General features: G+C 50.1%; 1 protein-coding gene across 2 annotated transcripts in view; it reads left to right on the top strand.

Annotated features, from left to right (window-relative positions):
• The window catches only part of ZFYVE26 (zinc finger FYVE-type containing 26), a 740,905-nt gene that overhangs the window by 246,711 nt on the left and 466,856 nt on the right, over positions 1 to 27,338 (top strand). For both annotated transcript variants that reach the window (XM_085627201.1, XM_085627200.1), the window contains exon 18: positions 3,987 to 4,208. In XM_085627201.1, coding sequence (XP_085483327.1) covers positions 3,987 to 4,208 — 222 coding nt within the window. The remainder of the gene's footprint in view (positions 1 to 3,986; positions 4,209 to 27,338) is intronic.

Raw genomic sequence — 27,338 nt, 5'->3', positions numbered from 1 at the left:
CCCCAGAAATTACTTCTAAAATAAAAACATTGGTGCAGCAGACCCACCGTGAGTAAGTAAAGCCTCCACACTCATGAATGAAACGACGACGAATGAGGTGCCAAGAACGGAAGTCTAGTGCCTTTGGATTGACAAGTGAAATCCATTCAATTACTCTGGAACTGAAATATTATATTTTAAAGGGAAAATAATGACCACTTCAAAACAGGTGGCCGGTGTATTTCAATTCGATTACAAAACACAACTTCCTTCCCAGCATCTTGAACAGATCACACAAATGGCCACACTGTACGAACAATCCTTTCCAGGTATTGTCAAAGCATTACGTTCTCCTAATTCTGTATTATACACAATAACGTTTTAAGATTGTCGAATCGCGGGGCATCCTCAGGTTAAAAGGGATTTTTACACACTTGCTGTTCTAATATGGGCCATTTAGATGGATGATACATCATCAATAGGACGCTGAATGTTTCTGCCGACACTGGTGGTGACGCAGGGGCACTCTGCGCCCTAATGCAAGCAAGGAGCCTGCCAGCCCTTGCCTTCAGATGGGCAGCACAAGACAACCATCATTGGAGCGGCGTGGGACCCTCTGAGCGCCCCTGCCACTGCTCCCGCTGCCCTAAGAGCATCTATGGCCGCCTCTGCTGACTTACACCACAAGTCTGGGCGCCAAGCAGTTTATACATCACCAAAACGGCCTTAGGCGACCATAACACAAGCATGTGCTATGCCTTTTTGAATGACACGTTTAGATCCGTCGACATGAAAAAAAAATGTATGCAAACAAAATATGTAAAATGTCCGGGGACTGGTAAACTGTCAGTACCTCAACCAATCGTTAGTGTGCTGATTCAGGTCCTATTGCTCATTGGCCATGGCATCCGCTCGTGCCGCTGCGTTGGTTGGACGCTGCCAGGGCCGTCCTGGGATTAGATTTTTAGTTGATGACGGCGCCAGGAGGGGCGGTGCCAGGTGGTAGAAGTGGTGGGAGGGTGTTAGGTACGTGGTTCGTAGTGAGGTGAGATTAAGAGATGGTTTCATGAAAGTGAAGTTCGCATCATCTAAGGTAAATTGTTAGCAGTTTGGGTGTGTGAAATATTAATAATTCGCCGTAATTAGCAGAAAGGCTCCCCGCCCCTGTGAATTCACGGATTTGGAGATATCCTTGGAAAGGAATAGGAATTGCGTACAGATGCGTGAAATAACAGTAAATAGTCGGGAGAAATTAGAGGAACCGGAAGAAATAGAGGGAGATAGCAGGAAAAATAAAGGGAAAGTCATCGCGATCACTGTGAAAGCGAAAGTGATCGCGATGACGCAGAAAGGCGTTCATGAGTGCTGCTGGCTGGCCTAGCGCATGGCGGCTGCGCGCGTGCACGCTCACGTGCACTCAAGCGCTAAGCCGGCTAGCAGCACTTAAAAAAGCCACATACAAAATGTCTCTCCGAGCCAGCGCATGCGCTGGGCTCAGCGAGACCTAAAAAACCATTGTCACACAAAAAAGGGTCTGAAGGCAAGTAATATTTTTACACTTCTGGGCGATGCCAGTATTTTTATAGCTCTGGATAGATCGCCAGCGCACCTGAAAATAAGAGTGCATCAAGAGAATCTGGATGGATGACATTGAAAGCTCTCAAGTAAGTGTTCCAGTTGGCAGGATACATTTTTACCTTTCTCTAATGCCAGTCCAAAGAGTATTAGATAATTTGTTTAGGTGAATTGCCAGCATAGTTTTCCCATGATGATACTATGATGTTTGGAAGAAATGCTGGGGTATGTGGGCATAGGCCTTGATCAAGTGTTACAATTGTTTATTTATTTACTTGAGTTTTATATGGCGCTGGCTAGACCCGGAGGTATCCGAGCGCTTTACATAAGGACACAGCTAGTTACAAGTTACAAAAGTGTCACAGTAGTTACATAATGGATAAATAAACAATACAGAAGTAAATTAGCAAGCAAAAATGTCAGGATAGGAAAGATCAGGGACAGCAGGTAATCCACACGGAGGAGACAGCAGCGGAGAAGAAAACGAGACAGATGACCGTGATCTGGCTGGGTAGGTGACAGCCATAGTGGTGTGCCAGGGCCAATCTCCCCTTCAGCTGTTGGTGCAGCTCCACCGGGAAGCGGCCATGTATGCGTTTAGGGCTCCGCCAGAGAAGAGTGAGGATTAGGAGGGGATCAGAAGGCTAACCAAAGACTGGTGGTAGGCGCTGGCGAAGATGGAAAGGTAGGAGGAGGAGTGTGGTTTGGGCAGCCATCTTAGAGTCAGGCACGTCAAGTCTATTAGTCTCCATGGCTCAGTGGCTAGTTCTAGTTGCCACCAGTTCTAAAGTTGGTTAAACAGCACAGTGCCAAAAATCCTGGAAGAAACATCAGGACCCTGGTCTCAGGGAGTAATAGCAACTTGTGTTACCTCCATTCGTAGCCCAAGTCTTCTCTTGGACGGCTGCCATCTTAGAGTCAGGCAGCTTGGGAGCGGTGCCCTGGGTCAGCTCGCTGTGCTTCTAAAATTATTCAGCTCTTGTGGAGGCTCTTTAGGGCACTCCTAAACTCTTAACGGGTGGCAGGGACGCTTCCCCGACCCCCCACTTACCGCCCACCGCTCGGCACCGGGCCAGCCCACATCAGCTCTCAGGGCGCCAGTCTCTAGCCCTCGTAGGCAGGGCCTCGCGGCCAACGATCTGTGGTGCAAAGTCAGGAAAGGGCACGACCAAACCTCGGGTGGTCCGCCCATGCTCCGACCCTGAAAGCGTTGCTCTCGATGGGACAGTAGTGAGGAGGAAAGCCGCTCCGGAGGACTTGAGAGTGGGTTCAACACAGAGCCTTAATTCAGAGCAGCCATTGCAGGGTCAGGCACCTTGAGGTGGTCGTGGTCCCCTCCCCAGCCCGGCATTCAAATAGTAGCTCCAGAGACAACACGGCCACCGCCAGACTGTCACCGCTCCATCAGCGGCCCAGAGAGCGGTAGCTGAGATACCTCGTCCACGCCTCACCTCAGATGGAGCGCAGAACAAACAGTCCGCCATCTTCGCTCGGCGCGGAAGTTAACATGGCAGTTTCGCACTCAAAGTTTAAAATTACTTTTTGAAGAATCATTTTAGAATCTGGATCATATTGTCTGCAACAATGGGGTAAATTCTAAAAAAAGATTTGGTAGTAGTATTCGGTTCCTTCTACCGACCAATATGGAACAATAGTTCTCATTTCATGATTAAGTATAATTATATGTCTCCAATGGAGCTCGTAAAAGGTACAATACTTTCACACATGTATGGGGATTCTAGAATACATTTTATTAATAGTTTTGTTTTCAACTTGAAAATAATACGACTATAAAATAAGCCTACAGTGGGCATTATTTTCAGTTTTTAATTTTTTTAAAATCAGCTAAATTAAATATACTGTATCCCATTTGATTAAAAACACTGCAACAGCATTATGGTTTAAGGATAATAAAACAGCAGGAAATGGATCCTCACAATTGCACAGAAAACGGTGGAAAATTGACCAGACCATTCACGAAGTACTGCCTTATCCTATCACTCCATGGAAGAGGTCTGTTAGGCAGCTTGTTTTTTTCCACTCTGTGAAAAAAGATCCCAAACACCTTTAGCCATTTCTGACTTTGACTGGAAACAGGTTTGCTTCCACTCATCGTTCTAGAACATAAGTAGAATTTTTTTATACCTTTTATTTTTTTTCTTCCTGTGAAGTTTTCATTGTTCATCCTCCTTTTTGTCAGTAACCATGCCTGCACATTTTGATAAATGTACTGCCTGTTTTAGAAGGATGTCTGACTAAGATGACCATGATGTCTGTGTGGTTTAACCTGTAAAGAGACTATATTCTATTTTACAGGTCAATTGTGTGTCCACATAATATGGTTAGACACTTTTTCACAACTGAGCAAAACTGACAATCTTTATTATTTTAAAAGTCCAATGTGACTGTTCATTAATTTGTCTTGTGTCTAGAACCAAAGGCAAATGTATTGGCCACCCTGATGGAGCAAGCTTCTGTCAAGCCGCAAGAGCTGCAGGTGCATCCAGTGCGTAGTCAAATGAAACTCCTCTTGAAAAATTTGGACCATCAGATGGGGCAATCCCATGAGCCCTGGCCTGACTATGTGCGAAGCTTCTTTGATTACATCAATACGCTGGCAGCAGTTCTAGTGCGAAGTGTTAATACAGATTTAGGTAAGTTGTCATGGTAGTTCCTGTCTTCTGTTTAAATGAGAAATACCTATTAGACTATTGAAGGACCCATCAAAAAAATGCGTAAAATTAGGTCATGCTTATGTTTATTTTTGCAGCTTATGCTTCCAGCTCAGTTGCACTGCTAGCTCCCCTTGGAACTCAGTGATCCCATTATATGGCCGGATATTTTAAATAATGTTTCGGTTTCCACCTCTGTGCCAATATTTGTTAATTGTATTTGTCAGTAAATCTGGTGCTGACATTACCCCCAAGTCCCTTATGTCCTCGTCCCATTCATTGACAAAGTGGAGATAACTATTTTCAGACAGAAACAAAGACCAGAGGAATGCTGGGACCCTAATACTGCCCCTCCCACTGGGAGTACATAAGCAGTACTTACCCAGCATCCTGCCTGTTCTTTTTTTCTGTTTGCCGACAGAATTGGGACAAGGTGCTGGTGCTGCTCCTGCCGGGCTGGAGTGGTGAGTTCCTGTCGCCCGCCCTCCTCCTGGTGTGTGCCACATTGCGGTCGGCCGTTGTTCATTGTGGCTGTTGGATCGGGTTACCGTCTTTGGAGGTGGAAGAATGGGACCAGATGGACTTCGTTCGTCTCCTGCGGCCTCCCCTGCTCCTGGTGTTTCAAGGGTTGTGTTTCTCACCTATGGTTTACGGCTAGCCTTCTGGTGAAAGCCGAGGTGGGCAGCAGAGGCTCCTGGTGATGCCGGGGTTTGGCCCAGGGCCTCATTCATGCTTGTTTGCGCTCTGCCAGTGGACTTCATCCCTGCTTCAGGGCTCCGCTGAGCAGCGAGCCGTGTCATTTTGCAGCGCAACTCCCGCACCAGGCTGATCGTCCTATCCCGATGCCGAGAGGCAGTATGTTCGCGTTTCGGCATCCTTAGTCAGTTGCGGGGTGCTCTTAACGCGTTTGGTGGTGATGGGTTCTTTTTGGCAGGTGGGGTCTGTGCGTGCCTCGACTGTTGCATTCGAGGCCGCTGCGCTTGTGGCGGGCTTGGTCCTCATGGGGTTCCTGGTCTGCGCCTGCCGGTGTGGCCTGCCCTGGGTGGTGCGGCTGTGTCCGTGCTCTTCTTGCGCCTGCTTGGGGGATCCTGCCGGGCTCGTGCTTGCCCTCCCCTGTGCTTCTGGTGGCTTGCCGGGGTCTGACCCGCTTTTCTTTGCTGTGCCTGCGCGGCCCTGCCCCTCGTGGTGTGGCTGGTGGGGGTGCTGTGGTCTGGCTTTGGGCGTGCTGGGTCCGTGTGTCTGCCCGCCCTTTTCACAGGTGGCCTTGGTTATGCTGCAAGCCCTGTTCGTATGTGGGCGGCCTGATTGGATGTGGCGTGTGCTCCGCTTGGGTGTGCTGTGTGTTCGCATCCGCTTCCTGGCTTCTGCGTGGCGGGTCGGTGCTTGGGGGGGCTGCCAGTTCCTGTTTGGCTTTGCTGGTTCTCTTCGGGGCTGCTCCTTCTTTCAGGTGGGGTGTGGTGTTCGCTTCCTTTCCTGGTTCCAGTGGGCTGCGCCTGGTTCCTCTCGGGGCTTCCAGGTGTCGTGCCTGGTGCTCTCTGTGGCGCTCTGCCCACGCTGCCTTCGGGTCCGGTTTGTGCTCTTTTCCTGCCGCCATCCCGTTCTGTGGGCTGGCCTCTCTGTTTCCGGGGTTGGCTTATGCTGGGCTGTGTCTCTTCCTCATGCTGCCTCCTTTGCAGCTGTTCTGTTCTCCTTTGCCCCGGCCTGGGGCTGCTGGTGTTTGTCCTGGGACCTTCTGTGTGCTTGGGTTGCTTCGTGGGGACTGGCTGGCCGGTGCTGTCTCCAACTGCTTGCTTCTTCACTGCTGGGTGCTGCTGTCTTTGGTTGCTGCTGGCTCTGGTGCTCTCTTTGCACTGTTCCTGGCTTCTGGAGTTTCCTTGGTGTTGGCCTTGTGTTCCGCTGCTCCTGCTGTGCCACTGTTCTGTTTTCTGTGCTTGCCTTTTGGATTGCTTCGGTGGGTCCTGGCCGCGCCCCTCCTGGTTCCGCTGACGGTGCTGCTCGGTCTGGGTTGGGTGTCTGGTGGGCCTGCAGGGTGCTGTGGCTTGCTTCGTTATTTTTTCTGGCCTTCGGCCTTTCCACTTTGCAAGCGCCTGCTCTCGTCTGTTCTCTGGGGTTCGGCTTGGTCGGGCCTGGGGACTGCCTGGGGGTGCCAGGTGCTGTAGGCTTCACAAGCTGGTGTGGTTGGGCTCCTGCCCTTCCTTTCTTTTGCGTCCCCCAGGGGTGTGTTGCCTGTGGCGATTCGCCTGTTGGGTCCCTGGGGGTCGTGCCGCTGCTGTTTGGGCCTGGCTGTCTTTCGCTGCTGCCGTGTCCTTTTGGTTTTCCCGGTTGGGGGTCCGTCTGGGCTCCGGGTGTGGGTGCTCCCTTGGGGGGGGTCCTGGTCTCGTCTGGTCCCCGTCGTGGATGCCTGGCTGGGGGTCCACTGGGGCTTTCCGGCTCCTGTGGGTTTTAGGCGCCTGTAGGTCACCTTCTTCGGCCCTGCGTCCTTGCCTATGCTCTCTCTGGGTGTCTTGGTGTGGCACTCCGATGGTTTCGGGCCGTGTCCTGGTGTGTCCTTCTGGGCCTGCACTTGCCGGCGGTCCTCTTCCCGGGCTTGGTTCGCCTCTGGTTGGGTGTCTGTGATTCTCCCTGGTCCTGGGGTTTCCATTGGGTGCTGTTGGGCTTCGGGTTTCCCCCGTTGCTCCTTCTTCGTTGGCCCTCTTCCCGGTTTCCCCTGGGCTGCGGTAGCCTTGTTCCTGCCTCTGAGGGGTCCTGGTGTTCGGTGCTTCTGGGTGGGCGTGTCCGGGGTTGCCTCCTGTTATTCCTGGTCTGCCGGCTTCCTGCTGGTTCAGCGTGGCCTCTGGCTGTGCCTCCTTGTATTTGCTGGCTGTGCTGTCGCTTCTCAGCTGGCTCTGGGGTGTGTTTTGCCGGGCGTTCCTGGTTCCGGTGTCCTGGCTTGCTCCTGTCTTCCCTTGCTTCCCCGGGCTCTGCTCCCGGTGTGTGTCTGTTTGGGGTGCCCCCCCTTCTCTTGTTGGGGTGCGGTTCTGTGGTGTTCGTTTTGCCTCTGTCGGGTCCGCCCTCCTGCAGCGGGTTGTCCGGAGTCTGCTGCTGCTTGGCCCTCTGACTTCTCTGCTTCCTCCGGTTTCCACTTTGGCGGTTTTCCTCTGTTTTTCTTCCTTCCTTCTGTGTGGTCCCGCAGTGGTGTGCTGGGAATCTCTGTCGGCCTCCCTGCGTCGGTGGGTTGCTTGGCTCTGGTCCTGGCTTCCTGGTTCCTTTTGCGCTTGTTGCCCTTGTTATGGCTGTTTTCTTGTCCCCTCTCCGGCGTTGGCTGGAGTCGGGCCTCGTGGGTTTCTGGTCGGGGTGCTGTGCGCCCTGGGGCCTTTACCACTGCTCCTGCCCTTGCTGCGTGCTAGACCTGGGTGCCTGTGCGGTCCTTTGGCTTCTGCCCCGGCTTTGGTTCCTCTCTGGTCCTCCGCCCTGTTGGCTGCTGTTCTTGTCTGCCCTCTGTGGTTCGGCGGGTTCGTGCCTGGTTGGTTCCTGGTTAGGGGTCTGCCGGGGTTCCCGGTTGCCCTGGGCTTGCACCCTGCCTAGTTTTTTTCCTCCCTTTGGGGCTTGGGGTTTTGGGGTTGTGGCCGTTGGCCCTGTCCCTGCCCTTGCTGTACCTGTTCGGTTCCGGGTTGTTGGTTTCCGGTCTTTGCTGGCCTCTCAGTTGTTTGGTCAGCGGTCTGCTGGGTCTTTCTTGGGCCATCTCTGGCCTGTGGTCTTTGGGGTTGGCCTCCTCTGCCCCTGCTGCTCTAGGGTTTTGTGTCCGGTCCTTGTTCGGTTTGCGGCCTTCTTCCCTGTGGGGCCTTTGGCCTCCTGGGGTTTCTGGTCTATGGCTTGTTCCCTGTCCTTTTCTGTTTGGTTGGGGTATGGCTCCTGGTCTGCTCCCGGAGCTGTGGCTCCTCCCTCTGGGCCGGGTGCTTGGTGGGTGTCGTTTGGCGGCCCTGGTGGTGCTGGCCTTTCTTTCCTGGGGCCTGGGCCAACTCTCCGGGGTTTGGTTGGCTTTGTCCTCTGGGCTCTCTGGGGGCCGGGTCGTTCAGTTGGGTGGGGTGAGGTGGGTCGGAGCCTGGCCTCTGCTTCCCTCCTTCCTTGTTGCCTAGGTGCTTGTGCCTGCGCCCTCTTGGCCAGCTTTGGCTTCTTTTCTTTGGCCTTCTCCAGGGTGGTCGGGGTATGCTCGGTGTCTGTGCGGCTGCCGGGTCCTGTGTGGGGGTTCTGAGCTGGTCGGCCTTGTCCGGTGGGTTTCTTTGGCGTGTCCTTTTGGGTTTTTGGCCTGGTTACTCTGTCTCCGGTTTCTCTGGTTGGTGGCCTGCTTGTTGTGGCCCTGGCCTTCTGTTTTTTTCTTGGTTGTTTCCGGTCCTTGTTTGTGTCCCTGCTGTCCTGTTCTGGGTTGCTGTCCGGTTGCTTCCTGCGTCCCCCCCCCTCCTTATTGTGTGCTCCCTTGGGTTGCTGCAATTGGTGCGGTTTCCTGGGTGCGCTTGTGGGTTTTTAAGGCTGGGTTTCTGCTTTGGTATTCTCCACTTTGTCAGTGAATGGGACGAGGACATAAGGGACCTGGGGGTAATGCTCTATTACTTACCGGGAATTTTCATTACTCCGGGTCCCGTTGTCCTCGTCCCATTCATACGCCCCTCCCTCCCAGGCGGCCGGCCTTCCTGTGTGGGCTTGGTTGTACAGGCGGGATGCTGGGTAAGTACTGCTTATATACTCCCAGTGGGAGGGGCAGCATTAGGATCCCAGCATTCCTCTGGTCTTTTTATCAATCGGGAGATGGTTATCTCCACTTTGTCAATGAATGGGACGAGGACAACAGGACCTGGAGTAATGAAGATTATCGGTAAGTAATAGAGCATTATTCGTAAGCTGTTGGTAATAGTTGATTGGAGTGCAAGGGGCAATGAGTAGGAGTTTGTCTCCCCCTTCCTCTATATTTTATTGAACAATCCCAGGTCTTTATCATTTGCCAGATCTTTTAAAGGAGTCAAGGTTGTTTTAGTTGGATCACTTCACATGCCAAATGCTGAGGTAGGGGTGGATCCTGCCACTGACAACATTTAGAGTGAGCATTGGCTTCAACATGAGAACTGTGTAGCCAGCTAAGGGAAAGTTATAGAATTTATAGTGTACACTATGCTGGGGGTGTGGGCTGGGAGGTCAAAATGACAGACTGGTTCAGAAAATGCTCCAAGACCTCCTCTAGTATCCTCTAACATCGTAAAGTCCCAGGGTCTACAGATACCTGTTTACCGACTGTGATCTAACTTCTGTGGCCACTAATACAGAACGCTCATCCCTGGTGGTCCAAAACTGGTGAGCATTTAATGACTCGGCCTCCTTCAAGGACTACAGTAATGGCACCCGGGCAGCATTAACCCTTACTGCCCGGTCCACAGGAAGACCTATCTCCAGGACCGCTCATGTAACACTAGGTGAGAGTGAGCGAGGCCAAGTGACGACTACAGTTGGGAGTGCAGATGTCTTCTGCTGCCTGTGTACTTCCCACTCTGGATCAAGGGGAACGGGAGTGGCCTAGGAGACAAACTGGGCCTGGCAGACCCTGACAGGCGGCTGGGTGGTTGTGACAACCTCCCCTCAGCATCTCTATCCAGAATAACCTACTGCTGGTTGCCCTTTCTGTGGGACCGGCTGGTGAAGGTATACCTGGGCATTGCAGAATCTGCCACCATACACCCCCTCCACCCTGAATAAGATGGGCCACGCTGCTCATGCTGCCTTTTTCTGAACCGAAGTCAAGTGGGCCAGATGCACCAGGGACTTAAGACCATCTTCAGTCCTCCCTCGTCTCTTAAACTTACAATTTGGGAAACCAGCTGCTGTCCACGAGAGCGTCCACTGTGGCCCCAAACATTGCCACAAAAATGGCTGGTTGTGCTGCCCGTGCCGGGTGAGGTAAGCAAGCAAACCCCCAACAGACTGGGAAGCCCAGAAAGGCTTGACTCACTGAACATCTGCCCGTGTCCTCCGGCGATGGGTCACTGCACTCATATCAACTCTCACTAACCAGTGTCATCAGACCCAGATAATGCCCATTCAGGCTTCACCGTGTTGCCTTAAATATATTCTGTACAGTCATGGGGAAGGACAAAGGGCCCAGTTCCTAGAACCAAACCCAAAATAGATTCGCAATGCACTCAAGTGGAGCCAGATGCTCAAAAGATGCTCCCTGTCACAGCCTTCGACATCACCTACCGACTTAGATACCATCCTGCAGTCAATCCAAACCACTTGGTAGGCAGTTTAAACCAAGGTAGGAGTGGTCAGATTTGATGTGTCCCTCCTCCGTCAGGACCTTAGAAACATGGCTAACTCGGTCTCTGAGGCAGAAGGTTGGGTTCCAACAATGGAGAACAAGATAACTTCACTTAACCGCCATGTGTCCAAGCTCCTCTCGACCGGGCGTACCACTCCCTTGTCCCACGGCATCCACCCAGGGCACGCACACGACCCCTTATAGCGTGCATACTCAACTATAGAGAGAGGGATGCAATCGTCTGCACATCCCGCCAAGCCAGAAACCTAGCTTACACATTCACCCGCATAATGGTCTTCCCTGACTACAAAGCAATTCAGAAGCGACGTTAGTCCTATAGTGAAGTTAAACAGAAACTCTGTGCTATATTCCCAGCCAATCTCAAAGTGATACATGGTTCCAAGACATATTGATACTCCTTAAGTGGCCGGGGAGTGGGCAACGAATGCCCAAACTTCACAAAGACATCTATCACTGCCAGACCAGGGCAACCCCAAAACCATTATATGGACATACACGCTACAGACCCTGGCGAAAAACTAAACCAAGGAGAAAGAGGAACAATCATCGCAGCCTCTTAGGGTCCTCTGGTCCCGACGACACCCTCAACCAGAACCGAGATAGGGTCACCTGTGGGCAGTGACCCGCCAAACCCGGATTCCATTCAAGAACCAACTACAAGGCCCACACTGTAAGGCCCTCCATAGCACTACACGGCAAGATCATGTGGACGGGGTGGGTTTTCCGTCGCCCCAGAACTCTGGCACCCAGGGCACATCAACCGCAAGTACTGTTACTATTTCAGATGATAAACACCAAATTTAGATCCTGGACATGAGGAGATCTCATCCAAAGGTTTACCTAAGTTTGTTACAATGTGTTATGTTATGGGGGTGATAGATGCTTCAGGAGGAGAAGAACGGGGAGGAGCGAAGATGTGGAATTCCACAGGGTTCTATGTTTGTTTATGTTTTGCTTATGTTTGTTACTAGTCAGCTCTGATCTTGTACACATTTGTCATAGATACTGACACATCCTGGTTTACCAACCTCAGCCAGCAGCAAAGAACAGGAGCCCATATGCCCACTACACACAACGACAAACACCTGGTATCTTCTGGCCAAATTCTCTACAGCCCCCATGATGCCCTTTGAGCTCATGTCATGGAATGTCAGTGGTCTCCTAGACCACATTAAAAGGACGGCCGTCCTTCGCTTGACTAGACGTTTCACATCTGCTGTGTTCATATACAGCAGACCCGTTTGCTGGGCTCAAACTACCCCTTCTTGTAACACTTCTGTTACGACCAAATATTTCACGCTGGGTTTACTGGTGGATCCGCGGGAGGTGTGGAGGGTGGTAGCGCTTCTTTTATAAAAGTAATTCCTGCTGGTGGTGACCTCCTCTGTATCAGACAGCCTTGGCTGTTTCGTTTGGGTAGTAAATCAGTATAATTTTCTGAGCGTTTATCTACTGCCCCAATTACCAAACCAAACTTTAAGCAGTACCATACACCCCATAACTCCTGCTTGGCACTACAATACTAGGATGCAACATCAATTTCTCTCCTACACCCGACATTGACTCCTCACACGCTCCCACGATAAGCCACATATAAATCAATCAACTTTGGTCATGGAAGGGCTCCCTAGGATTCTGTGTCGAATAGATGGTACGGCTCCCCAACAATAGAGAATTCCTGCACATATCAGCTGAAAAATGCCATATTGTATCAACCTACTCCTTCTTCCAACTACCAATCTACCCCAAATCCTGGGCACGACGATCCTGCTTGGGGGGATTTCCGCCCACTCACCCCCTCGACACTGCCCGTTTTGGTTCCCCAGAGAGAACCAGACGCCCTTTTTGGCGAATTAATGCCTTTCTTCTGCAAGACGCACAATCTCTAGAATACTTAATGACCGAGTTCCTAGCCTACTTCAAAACCTATAAAGGCACAGTCCCATTCCCTGGAAACCTATGGGTGGCTGGGAAAGCTATCCTGAGGGACCTGACCAAAAGTTTACTTAGATGCCAATAGAGTGGAAAGCTCCAGAAGACAACCATATTTTTATGTTTTGTATTTTTTATAAATTTTTTAATTGAAACTTTTCCATGAGTTGCAAGACGCATCGATTTCACATTTGGTACAAATTTGACCAACAGACAATACACATTTGTCATATAGGTACAGAAAATACTCCTTTCCTGTCGGCTTGAAATATTACTAGTTACGGACATGGCATTGGACTTCCACTGGGTTCTGCCCCCCTCCCTCCCAGGGGCGACTGTTCAGTAGGGCCTCTCTCCTCCCAGGGCATTGCTACGTTTTGTGCCCACCCCCCGCGTGTCTTGAAGCTCAAGCCGGTAATACCGAATCCAGGGACGCCAGATCTTGAAGAATTTCCGCAGACAACCTCGCATTCTGTATGTCACCTGCTCCGCACACATGTACATGTCCATTCCAGTTTTCCACTCTCTTAGGGTCGGAATCTCGGGCGCTCACCATTTCTTAGCTATATCCCTTTTGGTCACTATCATGCCTAGATTAGATTAGATTACACAAGCTAAGACTCCGTCTGGGTAGGTCTATATTGAAAGGTACACCTAACACTGCGTATTTAGCATCCATTGGCAACTGAGCCCCTAGAACTTCACTTAGTTCCCTCACTATTCTGGTCCGGTATCTTAGTATTCGTGAGCACTCCCATAGTGTGTGTATACAAAGTGTCTCTCTCTATCAGACAGCGTAGACACATTGGAGACTCTGCCCTTCCCATTTTGTGAAGACGGGACCTGGTTATGTATGTTCTGTTTAGTATTTTGAGTTGAATTAACCGTAACCGTAGTTTGAATGCCATCTCTCTAGGGTACATTAGGGCCGCCTCCCAGTTTATATCATCCAGTTATCCCAGCGCAACTTCCCATGCCCCCCTCAAGGCCACTAGGTTGTCCAGGACATTATTGATAAGGGTCTTATAGGTCCAGGATATGGCCTTCTCTGGTATCTTGTCCTGCAGGAATCTGCCCTCGAACTGCGCAAATTCGGGGATTCCAGCCACTTCTAGTCCCTCAGCCGCCCACGCGTGTTTCATTTGTATATATTTGTACCTTTGTCTCTCCCCCTTCTGATATTCATGTTGCAAGGTTGCGAACGAAATCAGAGAGCCTTCCTTTATTAGGTCCCCAATCGTTGAGATTCCGATCCCAATCCTTGAACCCCTTCAGTTTCCCTAATTCTGGTAGCCGCCTGCCCTCCCATAGTGGGGTTTGCCTTGTAACTTTCTTGTGCCAACCCATTTGTTTCTCTGCACCCTTCCAAGCCTCCAGGGCCCTCTGGTTCGCCAGCAGCAACTGTTTGACCCCTTTCCCCCGTATATATAATGCAGATGGGAGTGAATTTCAAACTGGTCTTGTCTTAGAGCGTAGGTCGGGAGGGATCTCGACATATGCCCCCACTCATTTACTGCTATCAAGTGTGCTGCCCTATAGTATGATCTAAAATCCGGGAGGGCAATCCCTCCATTGTACTGATTGCGTTGCAGCATGCTGAGTGCAATCCTTGGTTGCCCCCCGTCCCACAAGATCATGCGCACCTCACTGTCTATCGCCTTAAAAGTATCTTCCGGAATCTTATGATATGTGTTTTGCAGGCTGTACAGAAGCGGCATGTTGTACATTGCCGCTCTGCCCAGCAGTGTGAGGGGCAACCTTCTCCATCCCTCCACATCCACTTGGAATTCTGTCACTACCCTACGAATGTTACGTGCGTGGCAGCGTGAGATGTCTGTGGATATGTACATCCCCAGGTACTTGAAACCCTCTGATGTTACTTGGAGTTCCTTGGGGAGATCCTGTGCCTCAAGTGGGCCTCCCACTGGGTAAGGGATGGATTTGCCCCAGTATATTTTGTAGCCAGCGTGTTTCCCAAATGTTCCCAGCTCTTGAAAAAGGGTCGGAATTGTGGACGGGGGATCGGTGACATACAAGAGGACATCGTCTGCATAAAGTGAGATGCGTTCCTCCCTTCCACCTGCCCTGAACCCCCTTACCTTTGGGTGTGTTCTAACGAGGCACGCTAGAGGTTCCAGGGTCAGTGCGAAGAGCATCGGAGACAACTGGCACCCTTGCCTAGTACCTCTTTCTATCGCGAATTCCTCTGACATTGCCCCGCTTACCCTCACTCTTGCTGTCGGAGACCTGTAGAGCAACTTAATTCATTCCATAAATTTGCGACCAAACCCAAACTTCCTTAGTCTGCCAGATGAAAGCCCAGTGGATGGCATCGAAGGCCTTTTCCGCATCCAACGAGAGCAGCATATGGGGCTCTGCTCTACCTTGGATTGTACTCATCCAGTTCGCTAGACGTCTCAGATTGAATTGCGTCGCCTTCCCTGGCATAAACCCCGATTGATCAGCATGTATGAGGGAAGTGACCCCCCCGGCCAATCTATTTGCCAGGATAGAAGCTAGTACCTTCACTTCCACATTTAGGAGAGAGATTGGTCGATATGACCCACAATCAGTTAGCGGCTTCCCTGGCTTGTGGATTACCACTACTGTAGCTTTCCACAAATCGGACGGTAATGTTCCCTCCTCCCTAGCTGCTCCAAACATATCCAACAGGTGCGGTCCCAATAATGTGGAGTTTGCCTTAAAAAACTCAGCTGGCAGTCCGTTAGGGCCTGAGGTCTTCCCTGACTTCTGTTCTTTGCATGGCCTCCGTCACCTCCTCCAATGTCATCTCTTCTTATAAAGCGTCTCGGTCTTCCAGGGAGAAGACAACCATATTTGAGATACAAATAATGGACGCAAGAAGGCAATGCATTAGTGACCCGTCAGAATTTCTTAGCTGAAAATTGCAACTCATAAGAACTTAACTGAAACCATTCTCTAGGAAGGCAAGATGGCGGCCAGTCGATGGCCAGTTGAGCTGGTCTGAGACTCTCTCCTGCTGAGCTTCGCCACACCGAGAAATGCTTACTTGAATTTTGAAGCGGCTGATTCTGGCTTATATCTCTTCACTTCGGAATGCTGTGGTGACTTTTGATTCTTTTCAACAGGCACTTTAGTCGGGTACTGCTGTGCCGCCCTGCATCCCGGGTGCGCGGCTTTGTTTCGGCATCTCTACTACGGGGTGTCTTCTTGTGGAGATCAGCGGGAATGCCTCCGAAAGCCCCGAGGACTCAGGTGCAGGCACGGGCCACTTTAGCCGCTACCTCACTTGCTGGAACCGGTACCAACCGCAGCGCGGTTATCCGTACCGCAGTGCCTCTTACGACGTCCATGCCTGCAATCGACGGAACCGCTGCTTCATCGGATGTACCTGCAGGAGCTGATTCCTTGGCTGATGGAGTGGGTGCAGCCCCTGCCGATATCAACATTGTGCCCGGGACTCGTAAATCAGGTCAGACCATTCCCACTATGTTTTGTAAAGCAGGAGAGCAGCCTAAATCACCACAAACTGTTGGGGGTAAACGACAGAGAGCAGCCGCTGTGGCGGCTACAGCTCTTATTACTAAGACCACTAAGAAACCTGCTACAAATCGGCCAAACGTCCTTATCGCTTCCACAACTTCTACAACTTCTTTAGTCTCAGAGGGCAAAGCTCTTAGCCAGCCTATTACGAGTATTGGAGAGGCTAACTTGGTTCCAGTGGGACCTACTCAGTCAGAGGGCATTCTGGGAGCTGTAGTCCCGGTATCTGATACCTTAACTAGCGGTGCTGGGGCGGCAATTATAAACTTGGATGGTCTTTTGCAAGATAAACCCCAGGCCGTAAGGGGTGATGCCGATACAGTAGACAAATTTCATTCTCTCTCGGATCACACTATGTCCTCGGAGGTGGAGGATCTTGTAGATGGTAAGGGATGGTCTGATGCCAGCGACCCAGGGGATTGGGACAGCAGCGAACCAGCACACATAGTCAGTGGCACAGTCCGGAAATCTGTAAGAGTCCCAGACCATGAGTGCCCGGATGTAGGTTCCCTAACCTGGGACTATTCTTTTTCTGGACGGACCCACTTGAAGATCTCCCCACGCAGGGGTTGACAGAAATAGCAACAGATGCTGGTAATTACGGAACAGCATTGGGTTCCTCTTCAACAGAAATTACACTGGCCGTGATCTACCAATCTATTATGGCCCATAGGGAAGAGCCAAGGCACTAAAGTGCTCGGTCACAAAGGGCCTGTCGTCGCATGCAGAACTCTATACGGCGTGTTGCCAAAACCTGTACCGAGATCGCCACGCGAATAGGCGAGGCCGAAGAGAGAATTTCCACACTTGAGGATCACTTGAGCGTACAAAAAACTGTAACTGCGACCATTCAGTCACAAAGGGACGATATTTTATGGAAACTTACGGACCTTGAAAATAGGGCACGTCGGAACAACCTACGGGTCCTTGGTGTTCCAGAAGGTCTAGAAGGGTCAGATACTAGGCAATTCATTGTGGAACTTCTTAAGGAAGCATTCCCAGAGATCCAGCAGTGGGACTGGGGGATGGAGGTGCTACGCGCTCATCGCTTTCCATTTAGGCAGAGTGGAATATCCGGTCAAGCACTAGACAAGCCAAGAGCGATTCTTATTTGTCTTAACAACTTTCTGGCCAGAGAGAAGCTCTACGACCTGGCCAGGCCGGATAGAAAGAGGACTGCTAAGGGGTGCCAGTTTTTCGTGCGCCCTGATCTCTGCCCCGCTACTGTCGAGTGAAGGTGGCACCTTCGCCAACTAATCGCCCCATTTCAGTCAAAAGGGGCTCAGGCCTTTTTACTTTTTCCCTCAAAGCTTAAGGTTATATTTCAGGGCCAAGTTAAATATTTTCAATCTGAAGTTAAAGCCAAGGACTACCTGGACTCATTATAAGGGAGTGCATAGTTACACATGGGGTGAGGTTTAGGTGTTTTACAATGCAATGTAACAATTCATGCCCTTCTATTTGGTTTTTTTTTTACGGGGGGGACTTTTTCCCTATTTCTTTTTGGGTTGCCCTGGGCTGTCCTGGGTTTTTATAGCTTTCTTCTTAAAGTCCGATAAGGCTTTGTGGCTGTATTTCTTATACCCCCCTTTATTGGTCTTGCAAACTGTGTTTATGGCTTAAAAGAAAGGGGGAAATGTAGTCAGAAGCCAGAAAAGAAAGTAATCTATTTGGTTTCCCCCCCCCCCCCCTCCTTTTTTTTTTTTTCTCGGTGTGGCAATGGCCTTCAGGAGCTTGAGTCTTACCCGGCTCCTCCATCACAAGGGCCTAGGCCCTGTTGCCGTATGCAGGGGTTGGAAGGGTTGGGGGTGGTGGGGCGGGGGGGGGGGGTGGCTCAGCATTGGGCCCTGGTGGGGATTTTACTTGGGTGGGGGGTGGTTTGGGTGGAGGAGCATTATAAAAAGCTTGTGGTCCAACCTATTTGTTTGGAGTTTAGTAATCTATGCTGGATTTAATACAGGTAAAATATGTGTTTGTAGTGCTTTGAAGTTAGATGTTTATTACTGTAGCTTAGGTATTTGTATTTATACTGAATGGCACAAGCAAAGATTAGGATAGCTTCCTGGAATATCTGTGGGTTAAATAATGGGAGGAAAAGCGCTCTATTTACGAAGATGATTGTGGCTTTGCAGCTCGACCTGATATGTATTCAAGACTCCCATATTGCCTGGAATGAGCGGGGTATGCTTCGGATACCTGGATTCGAATTAATCTGCTGCTCGCGCCAAACATCCAAGATCAGGGGGGTGGCGGTCTTGTCACGACAGGGCCTGTGTACTTGTAGAAGGTCGAGTTATGATCATGGAGGCAGGTGGGTGATTGCTGAGGTAATTTTAAGCGCCAGGTCTTACACAGTTTGTACGGTTTATGGGGCAAATTTAGATGACCCGGCAGTCCTGCACCATCTGAATACTGAGTTAGCTTTGTACCCATACCCTACTTTCTTTTGTGGAGACTTGAATATCAACTTAGCTGCTAATTTCAACTTATCTGTGGACCAACCTTATTTTGGGAAAAAGCCTAGGGTGTTCCGGGCACTACAAGCTTTGGTGCAAGAACATTCCTTGATAGATTGTTGGTATTTTTATAATCAATCATTAGATGGATTTACATACTATTCCGCTCCACACAATAAATTGTCCCGCTTAGATTACTTTTTTCTGTCCGATCAGCTGGTTATGTCATCGTCCATCTTACTTTATCCAAGGGTTCTATCGGATCATAATCTACTTATTTTAGAATATATTCTGCCTCAGAAGGTCCCAGAATTTAGGGCCTGGACGTTTGAAAGGAAACTGCTGACAGAACAAGCTTACATAGATCATATGAGTTGCTGGATTAGGGAGTTTTTTTATTTCAATGTTGGTACAGCTTCTGAAAACATGGTATGGGATACATTTAAGGCGGCCATGAGGGGCGAGACGAAGAGTTTTTCTTTTTTTTGTCGAAAATTAGCCCAGCAACAAATTTATGAGCGCCTGGCAGAGCTAAGTACAGCAGAGACAGCAATGATTGAAGCTGTAAGAGCAGGAAAGGATATTACGCAAACCCAGGTAAAAATAGTTAAGACAAGGGCCTCTCTATTGGAGTTTTTCGGCCAGGATCTAGCCGCCAAGTTTTTGCAATATCGCTCTGAGATGTTCGAATTTAGTGAACGATCAGGCAGGGTTCTGGCAAAGAGGCTTCAGCAGAAGGGGCTGGCCAATCGTGTTACTAAGATACAGAACTCACAGGGTCAGCTTTTTGAAACTCCGGAAGGGATCTTGGAAGTTTTCCACCAGTTTTATAAAAACGTATATAATGAAGCCAGCAATGATGTACTACATTCAGGCCAGCAGGCTGCAGCCTACCTAGCTAGCATACCAACCGCTCAACTTACAGACCATCAGAAGAGTACTCTTTCGGCCCCCATAGAATGGGAGGAGGTTGTGGCAGCAATTAGAGCTCTGGCTAATGGTAAGGCAGCAGGTCCTGATGCAGTCCCTCTGGAGTTTTATAAATAGTTTATTCAGGAGATTCGTCGGGCCCTTCTTCCAGTTCTTAGGGCAGCACAATTGGGAAGTATTCCTGAGTCCTGGACCCTGACTAATATTATTCTTTTTAAGAAAAAAGATAAACCCGAAATGGATCCCACCTCATTCAGGCCTATCTCACTCATAAACTCTGACAATAACATTTTTGCCAAGATCTTGTCATCCAGATTAGCAGCTATGATCACCCCCCTGGTCTCGCTACGACAGCACGGATTTATTCCAGGCAGAGATACAGTAAATCATGTATCCCGAGTAGTCGCGCTACTGGATTGGGCCCAGGCAACATCATCACCTGCAGGGGCGAACCTGTTGGACGCTGAAAAAGCGTTCGACAGGGTCGCCTGGTCATTTCTCTGGGCGGTTCTTGATTGGAAGGGTCTAGGCCCTGAATTTATTCATGCAGTCCAATCTTTGTATATTTCCCCTAAAGCCACAGTTTCAGTTTCCGGGCTAGTATCCAAGTCATTTACAGTAGGAAGGGGCACTCGTCAGGGCTGCCCCTGTTCTCCCTTGCTCTTTGCGCTTTATATAGAACCCTTTTTAAATTTAATTGAGAAAGCGCAGGACATTCATCCAGTCACGATCCACTTAACTGATTATAAGGTACTAGCTTATGCTGACGACATTGTCGTTGTGACCTCTGTTTCGTCTGCCTATACGGCTGTGAAATTTATAGCAGATCAGTACGGGGCCTTCGTGTCTTCTTTGGGTTACAAACGTAATGCTGATAAGACTCAAGTGATTCAATCTGCAGCTATGGGGCCCTCTGATGCCCCGATAGTGCTTTCTGCAAAATATCTGGGGGTATATATTACAGCGCATGTCAATAGTATTCCTGATCTAAATATTCTGCCAATAATCAACTCAGTAAAAACAACATTGACAAGGCTTGATAATCTCCATCTTTCACTTTATGGCAGATGTAACGGTCTTAAAATGCTGGTACTGCCTAAATTCCTATATTTATTTAGAACAGTCCCCCTGGAGGTGCCCCAATCTAGCTTAGCTCTGGCAGACAGAATTTGCAGTAGGTTTCTTTGGGGTTATAAGCAGCCTAGGAGGGCGGCTAAATGGATGCTTTTGCCTTGCTCACGTGGTGGCTGGGGAGTTCCTAGCTTATTACTATATTCTTGGTCATCGATGATTCAACATTTTGGCTTACCACTGCTGGGAGATGCCGGTGGCCTCTCTTTGGCTTGCAGGCCTTCAATTTTTGAAATCGGGCTGGGAGAAGATGCCAAACGAGTCTTAGTTCGGGTCCTAGAACCAAGCGATTATAAAAGAACTAGGTTTAAGGTTATTTGGTCCATGTTCTCGGTATGGCGCAAGGTTCGCCGGAAACTTTTAGTTCCTAATATTAATTTCTATACACCTCTCTCTGCAGCCCGGCTTTTGCCATTAGTTTTCCAGGACCAAGTCACTTTTAACTGGTCTGCCTTAGGAATAACAGTGCTCAGTAACCTTGGACATGAAGGGAGGTTGGCCTCTTTTACATGTCTAAAGGAGAGGCACATGCTTAATACATTTGATGTTTTCAAATACCTACAGTTACGAAGTTTTATAGAGAAAAGTAAATTGAAGCCTGAAGCATTATTTGGGAAGATAATTTTGTTTGAACTTATTGCTATGCGCTCTAAAATTGGGGTGATTTATCGGCATTTACTTTCTAGGCTCCCAGATGATATTACTGCTTCTACGTTAATTCGGTGTAACAGGGATAGACATAGTTACGTCCTTGGAATTAGCAGGCAGAGTCCTCATTTCTGGTAGCCTACGATCTCAGTGCTACATGGCTATGTTCGATTTATATTACACACTGGCCAAGATTTCTAAGTGGGCGGGTCGTGGGGGGCATAGCTGCCCAAGGTGTGGGTTAATGGCGGTGGATGATGTACACATGTTTTTTGGATGTCAAAAGCTGAAGCCTTTTTTGAAGGAGGTAGAGCAGTTTCTTAATGCTAATCTTCAGATTCCTGCTGTTCTCTCCCCCGAGTTAGTCATCTGTGGGTATCAAAGTGACATTGAGCATGTCAAGCCTCGCTATTCCTCAGCTTTTTTGTTAATTGCCATGGCCATGGTTCGCCTTTGTATTACCTCAGAGTGGATAAGTCCTGGGTCACCAACCTTTATTGACTGGAGAGGGAGGATCCTAGCATTATATAATCTGGAGTCTGCAGTTTGGGCTAGATGGGGAAGAGTCAGACGTGACTTCGGTAAAAAGATCTGGGCCCCACTTGAAGCTTGGATAGGCTAATAGTCGATGTCCTACTTAGATTAAGCATCAAGCCTCTTAGGAATATGTCATCATTCTAGCCGCTATTACTAATGTTTACTGTGCTGTAATCTGTTTAGAAAATTCTGCGATAGGAAAGCAAATGCTTATAATTGTTTTGTATCTTTTTGCGGTCTTGAATTTTGGCCTTTCTAACCTTTTTTCTTTGCTGTAACCACATGCTTAATAACAAATAAAATAAAAAAATAAAATAAAAAAAACAATTCTCATTAGAGGACGCATGGCAGTGCTAGAGAGTATATCATCATCATCAAATACTTTATTTTCAATTGCAGAGATCATATAAAGTGCGAAGTGCCATACAGAATAATGATAGTACACGCAATAAAAGTAATATACATGGAGCAATATACAGCAATAGTTAAAAACAGTGCAAAGTTAATAAAAAAAAAGCCAGATACAAAGATTTAGGAGATCTGTGTAATACATTTTGAACGCTTGATCCATAATGCATGCCAGAATCTCGCCAGTCCAAAGACCACCACCCTGCGCGTATCGGTGGCTAGGATTCTCATGACCTCCAAATAATGCCCAGGTCCTACCAAGCTACATAGTGGCACAATACACTTAATACGCAGGTTTTTATAATAAGGGCAAAAAAATAGCAAGTGGACTATTGACTCTGGGCAATTGTCACATGTGGGGATGCGTCAGCAGAGGGATTACTACACCACTTTTTGCAAAATGGTTTTGTTGGCAAAGTTTTAAATGGCATTGTATAAAGAATTTCTGATGGATACATCTGCCAGTGGATTCCTCACCTTGTGAGTATCCCCTGCGCCAGCATTCCACTGAACTTTTCTTTCCCAGCACTCCACGTCGACGTGGGCGACGTCACAATGCATCGGCTCCGCACGCGACTCCGTACAACGTCATCGGAGCCATAAGAAGCCCACGTCGGCGTGATGACGTCAGTTCCCTTTTTTCCGCGCCGTCGAAGCGCAACGTTTTTTTTTTCCAGTGCTCTCTAGCTACTTTGTAGTTTAGCTGTGTTACTGTGTTAAATTCAGTATGTCTTCGATGAGGAAGTCGCGCTTTAAGCCCTGTAGGGAATGTGGAGGCCTGATGTCCATGACGGATCCGCATCAGGACTGCTTATAGTGTCTTTCTTCTGATCATGACATGGAAGAATGCGGGTGCTGTAGGAGCCTAAATCCTAAAGCGCTGAAGGAGAGGAAGACCAAGCTCTTCATGAAGAAAATCTGTGAGGAGAAGAGAGGGAGAAAAAAGGAGAAGTCCAGGCGGGAGTCGTCGACTTCGAGGTCGTCGAAGTCGAAGAAACACCACAAGAAGAGGAAGCATTCTTCTCGGCGTCGGTCCTCGAAGTCCAGGAGGTCGAGGTCGGCTTCGCCCCGTCGACGTCGGAACAAGGACTTGTCTCCTTCTCCTGCTAAGTCTCCGAAGTCTCCCTCGCCGAAGCGGGCTCCAGCTCGTTCCCCGACGCCGTCACCGGCTCCATCCAAGGCTTCGACTCCGGGTCAAGTGGAGTCTGATGTTCCTTTGGATGAGCAAGAACAGGAGGAGGCTGTTCCGGTGCCGGATGACTCTGCGACTCCGGTGGATAATTCTGCGGAGCCGATGCCGGTGACTCCACAAGGGGATACAGGGACGGTCCCTTATCCCCAATTCCCGGCTCCAGGTACGGATCCCTCAGGATTTCTGAATGCCATGTATGGTATTTTTAATAGGGCGTCCTTCCCATCCGGAGCACCAACTGGTCCCGTGGGTCCGATGGCGTTTACGCTAGGGGTGCCGCAGCATTACGCTCAGGCCCCTTTTCTGCCCTTTATGCCGATGGCGCCTTCTTGGCAGTTTCCGGCGCCGGCTGGGGATCCGACTCGACCTCGGATGGACCGTCAGTCTTCGGAGCCTTCTTCGACGCCGAGGCCGACTCCATCGGTGCCGCGTCCGGCGCCGCTGACTCCACCTATGGCGCCTCCGACTCCGGTGCCTTTGGCTCCACTGACGCCGCGTACGACGTCGACGACGCCGGCTCCCCGGATCCGGTCGAGGCGAGAGGCCCAAAGGGTGTTGGAGGAAGGAAGATATCGGGCAGAGATGGAAAAAGGTGAAGTCTACTCTTCATCGGGTGAGTTTGAAGGAATAGAGGAAGCAAGTGGTTTGGATACCACCCCAGAGTGGGAGCATGCTTCTGCAAAGTCTTCTCCTCCACAGGAATTGGCACCCTACCATGTGGTGATTAAGAAGGCCGCAGAGTTGTTAGATCTGCAGCTGCCCTCTGTGGAGTACAAGTCAAACCTGCTTACGGAGGTGTTACACTCTCCGACGTCGGCTTCGGAGCCTTTGTTGCCTTTCAATGAGGCCATCTTGGAACCAGTGTTGGAGGTGTGGAGGAAGCCTCTTTCAGCTCCGGCGGTTTGCAGACAGGTGGCAAGGAGGTACAGAGTTGCACCAGGAGACCCGGATTTTTTGTCCACACATCCATCTCCGGAGAGCCTAGTGGTGCAGGCTTCATGTTCTAAGCATGCTTCGGGTGCTTTCCCTCAGTCTTCGGCTGATAGGGAGTCAAAGAAAGTTGATCAGGCGGCCAAGAAGACCTTCTCCTCAGGAAGTATGGCTTTGAAGTCATCTAATGCCACATGCTTGCTGGGGCGATATGTTCATGCCTTGATGGACTCTATAAAATCTTTGGCCCCTAAGTTGCCTGAGGGGGATAAGTCGTCCTTCTTGGAAGTTGTTGCGGACACTCAGGCGGCTGCCAGGCAGGTGATCCAGTCTGGGCTGGATACGGCGGACTCGGTGGCGAGAATTATGGGGTCGTCCATAGCCGCAAGGAGGCAGGCTTGGCTCCGTTCCTCTGGTTTCTCAGCGGATGTTCAGGCCACGTTGGTTGATCTGCCTTTTGACGGACAGAAGCTGTTTGGGGAGAAAGCAGATTCTGCCCTTCAACGATTTAAGGACAGTAGATTGACGGCGAAGTCCTTGGGTCTGCAGGCTCCTGCTAGGGGTTCGGCTTTTCGAAAGTCTAGGGGATTCGGAAGATCATCCTTTCGCTCCTTCCGACAACCCCAGCAGCAACAGCAACAACAGCAGCAGAATCCCCTCTATAGGTCCTATAGAGGGAAGCAAAGGGGTCGGAGAGGTTCTGGTCGCAACCCCTCTTCTTCCTCCTCCTCCTCTGCTCCAAATGAGGCTTCAGGGAAGCAGCCCTAGATCCCCCATCCCGGATCATGTAAGACCTGTGGGGGGTCGGGTGTCTACTTTCTACGGGGTTGGAAATCTGTTACAACAGACCTTTGGGTTTTGAACCTCGTAAAGACTGGGTACGCCCTTCCCTTTCGGGAGTTTCCTCCCCCTTACCCTCCTTGCCAAGGTTATTGCTCGGAAGACCACCTGCTTCTCCTGCAGAAAGAGGTTCTAGCCTTGCTTCAGAAGGGTGCGATAGAGGTGGTTCCGGAGCAGGAAAGGGGTCAGGGATGCTACTCCCGGTATTTCCTGATTCCTAAAAAGGACGGCAGATTGCGTCCAATCCTGGACCTCAGAATCTTGAATTTTTACCTGAGACAGGAGAAATTCAAGATGTTGACCCTTGCGCAGGTTCTTCAAGCGTTGCAGCAAGGAGACTGGATGGTGTCGCTCGACTTACAGGACGCGTACTTCCATGTCCCAATCCTGAAGTCGCACAGGAAGTATCTCCGTTTTAAGGTTGGGTCGCAACACTACCAATTTGCGGTCCTCCCGTTTGGTCTTTCTACCGCACCTAGAGTCTTCACAAAGGTGGTGGCAGTGGTGGCTGCTCATCTCAGGAGGTCAGGGATCCCGGTTTTCCCTTACCTGGACGACTGGCTTCTGAAGGCGGAGTCCCCAGAGATAGTGCAGCGTCATCTGCAGGTGACATCTCAGCTGTTATTCGACTTGGGTTTTTCAATCAATGTGCCCAAATCTCACCTGGTGCCCTCTCAGCGCAACCTGTTCATAGGGGCAGTACTGGACACTACTGTGTCTCGAGCAGTCCCTCCTCCTCAAAGGATTCTCGACATTCAGGAGATGGTCCCTTTATTCCACAGTGGAGCGGTTGTTCCAGTTCTGAAGGTCCTTCGCCTGCTCGGTCTGTTTGCCTCCTGCATTCTGTTGGTCAACCACGCACGCTGGCACATGAGGGTGCTCCAGTGGTGTCTCGGCAGGCAGTGGTATCAGCACAACGGGGATCTCGGGGAGTCGATCAAGATCTCCGGAGAAGCTGCAGCGGATCTGTCTTGGTGGAGCGTGGAGGGCAATCTGTCTCAAGGAAAGCCCTTCCATCTACCTCCATCGGTGGCCACAGTGATAAAGGATGCATCCACTTTAGGGTGGGGTGCGCATCTGGGGGATCTGGAGATCAAAGGACTTTGGTCTCCAGAGGAGAGGTTGCTTCACATCAACCTTTTAGAATTGTGGGCGATTCGTTTGGCGCTCAAGGCCTTCCTCCCTTCCCTTCGCGGTCAGTCGATTCAAGTCCTGACAGACAACACGACCGCGATGTGGTATGTCAACAAACAGGGAGGTGTGGGGTCTCTTTGTCTATGCAGAGAGGCCTTACGACTATGGTCCTGGTTTCAGGACCATCGGATTTGTCTGATGGCAAATCATCTGGCCGGGGTGTTGAACGTGCGTGCGGACAGTCTCAGTTGGCAGTTCTCCGCCGACCACGAGTGGAGGCTCCATCCGGAGGTGGTTCGTCACGTCTTTCGGACGTGGGGGACACCTCGGGTGGACCTGTTTGCCACCCGCGAGAACGCGCACTGCCCGTCATTCTGCAGTCTCCAGTTTCCGATGCAGGGGGCGTTGGGGGATGCGTTTCAGTTAAGTTGGGACTCACGACTCCTTTACGCGTTTCCTCCCATACCCTTGATTCCTCTGGTTCTGAGGAAGATTCGCCAAGACCGGGCCCAAGTTATTTTGGTCGCCCCGGATTGGCCAAGAAGGGTGTGGTACACAGATCTTCTCCACCTCTCCTCGTGCCCTCCGCTCCGTCTCCCTCTGAGGGCAGACCTCCTCTCTCAGTCGGAGGGACAGGTTCTACACCCCCACCTCCAGAGCTTACACCTTCATGCCTGGAGATTGAACGGGGCAACCCGAGTTCGTTCTCTCTCCCGCCAGATGTGGTGGATGTTATTTAATCGGCCAGGCGACACTCCACCAAGTCCATTTACTCATACCGGTGGTCCAAGTTTGTAAAATGGTGTGGAGAGAGATCCACTGACCCTTTAAAGGCCCATCTTTCTGATGTGCTCCAGTTTGCTCTTTCCCTGGCTCAGCAGGGCTGTGCTGTGTCCACGGTCAAGGGCTATCTTTCAGCCTTTTCGGCTTTTCTATGCCTTCCAGATCAACCTTCTCTTTTTAAATCTCCGGTTGTTCTGAGGTTTATCAAGGGCCTTACAAACATGTTTCCTCCCACTCCATTTGTAATGCCTCAGTGGGACCGTAATCTTGTTTTAACCTTTCTGATGGGATCCCCATTTGAGCCTCTACATAGCTGTCCTTTGAGGCTGTTGTCCTTTAAGGTGTTTTTTCTTGTAGCCATA

This window comes from Triturus cristatus, chromosome 9 (assembly GCF_964204655.1).
Source record: "Triturus cristatus chromosome 9, aTriCri1.1, whole genome shotgun sequence".
NCBI classification, from domain to species: domain Eukaryota; kingdom Metazoa; phylum Chordata; class Amphibia; order Caudata; family Salamandridae; genus Triturus; species Triturus cristatus.
This window is presented reverse-complemented; position numbering and strand designations above follow the sequence as displayed.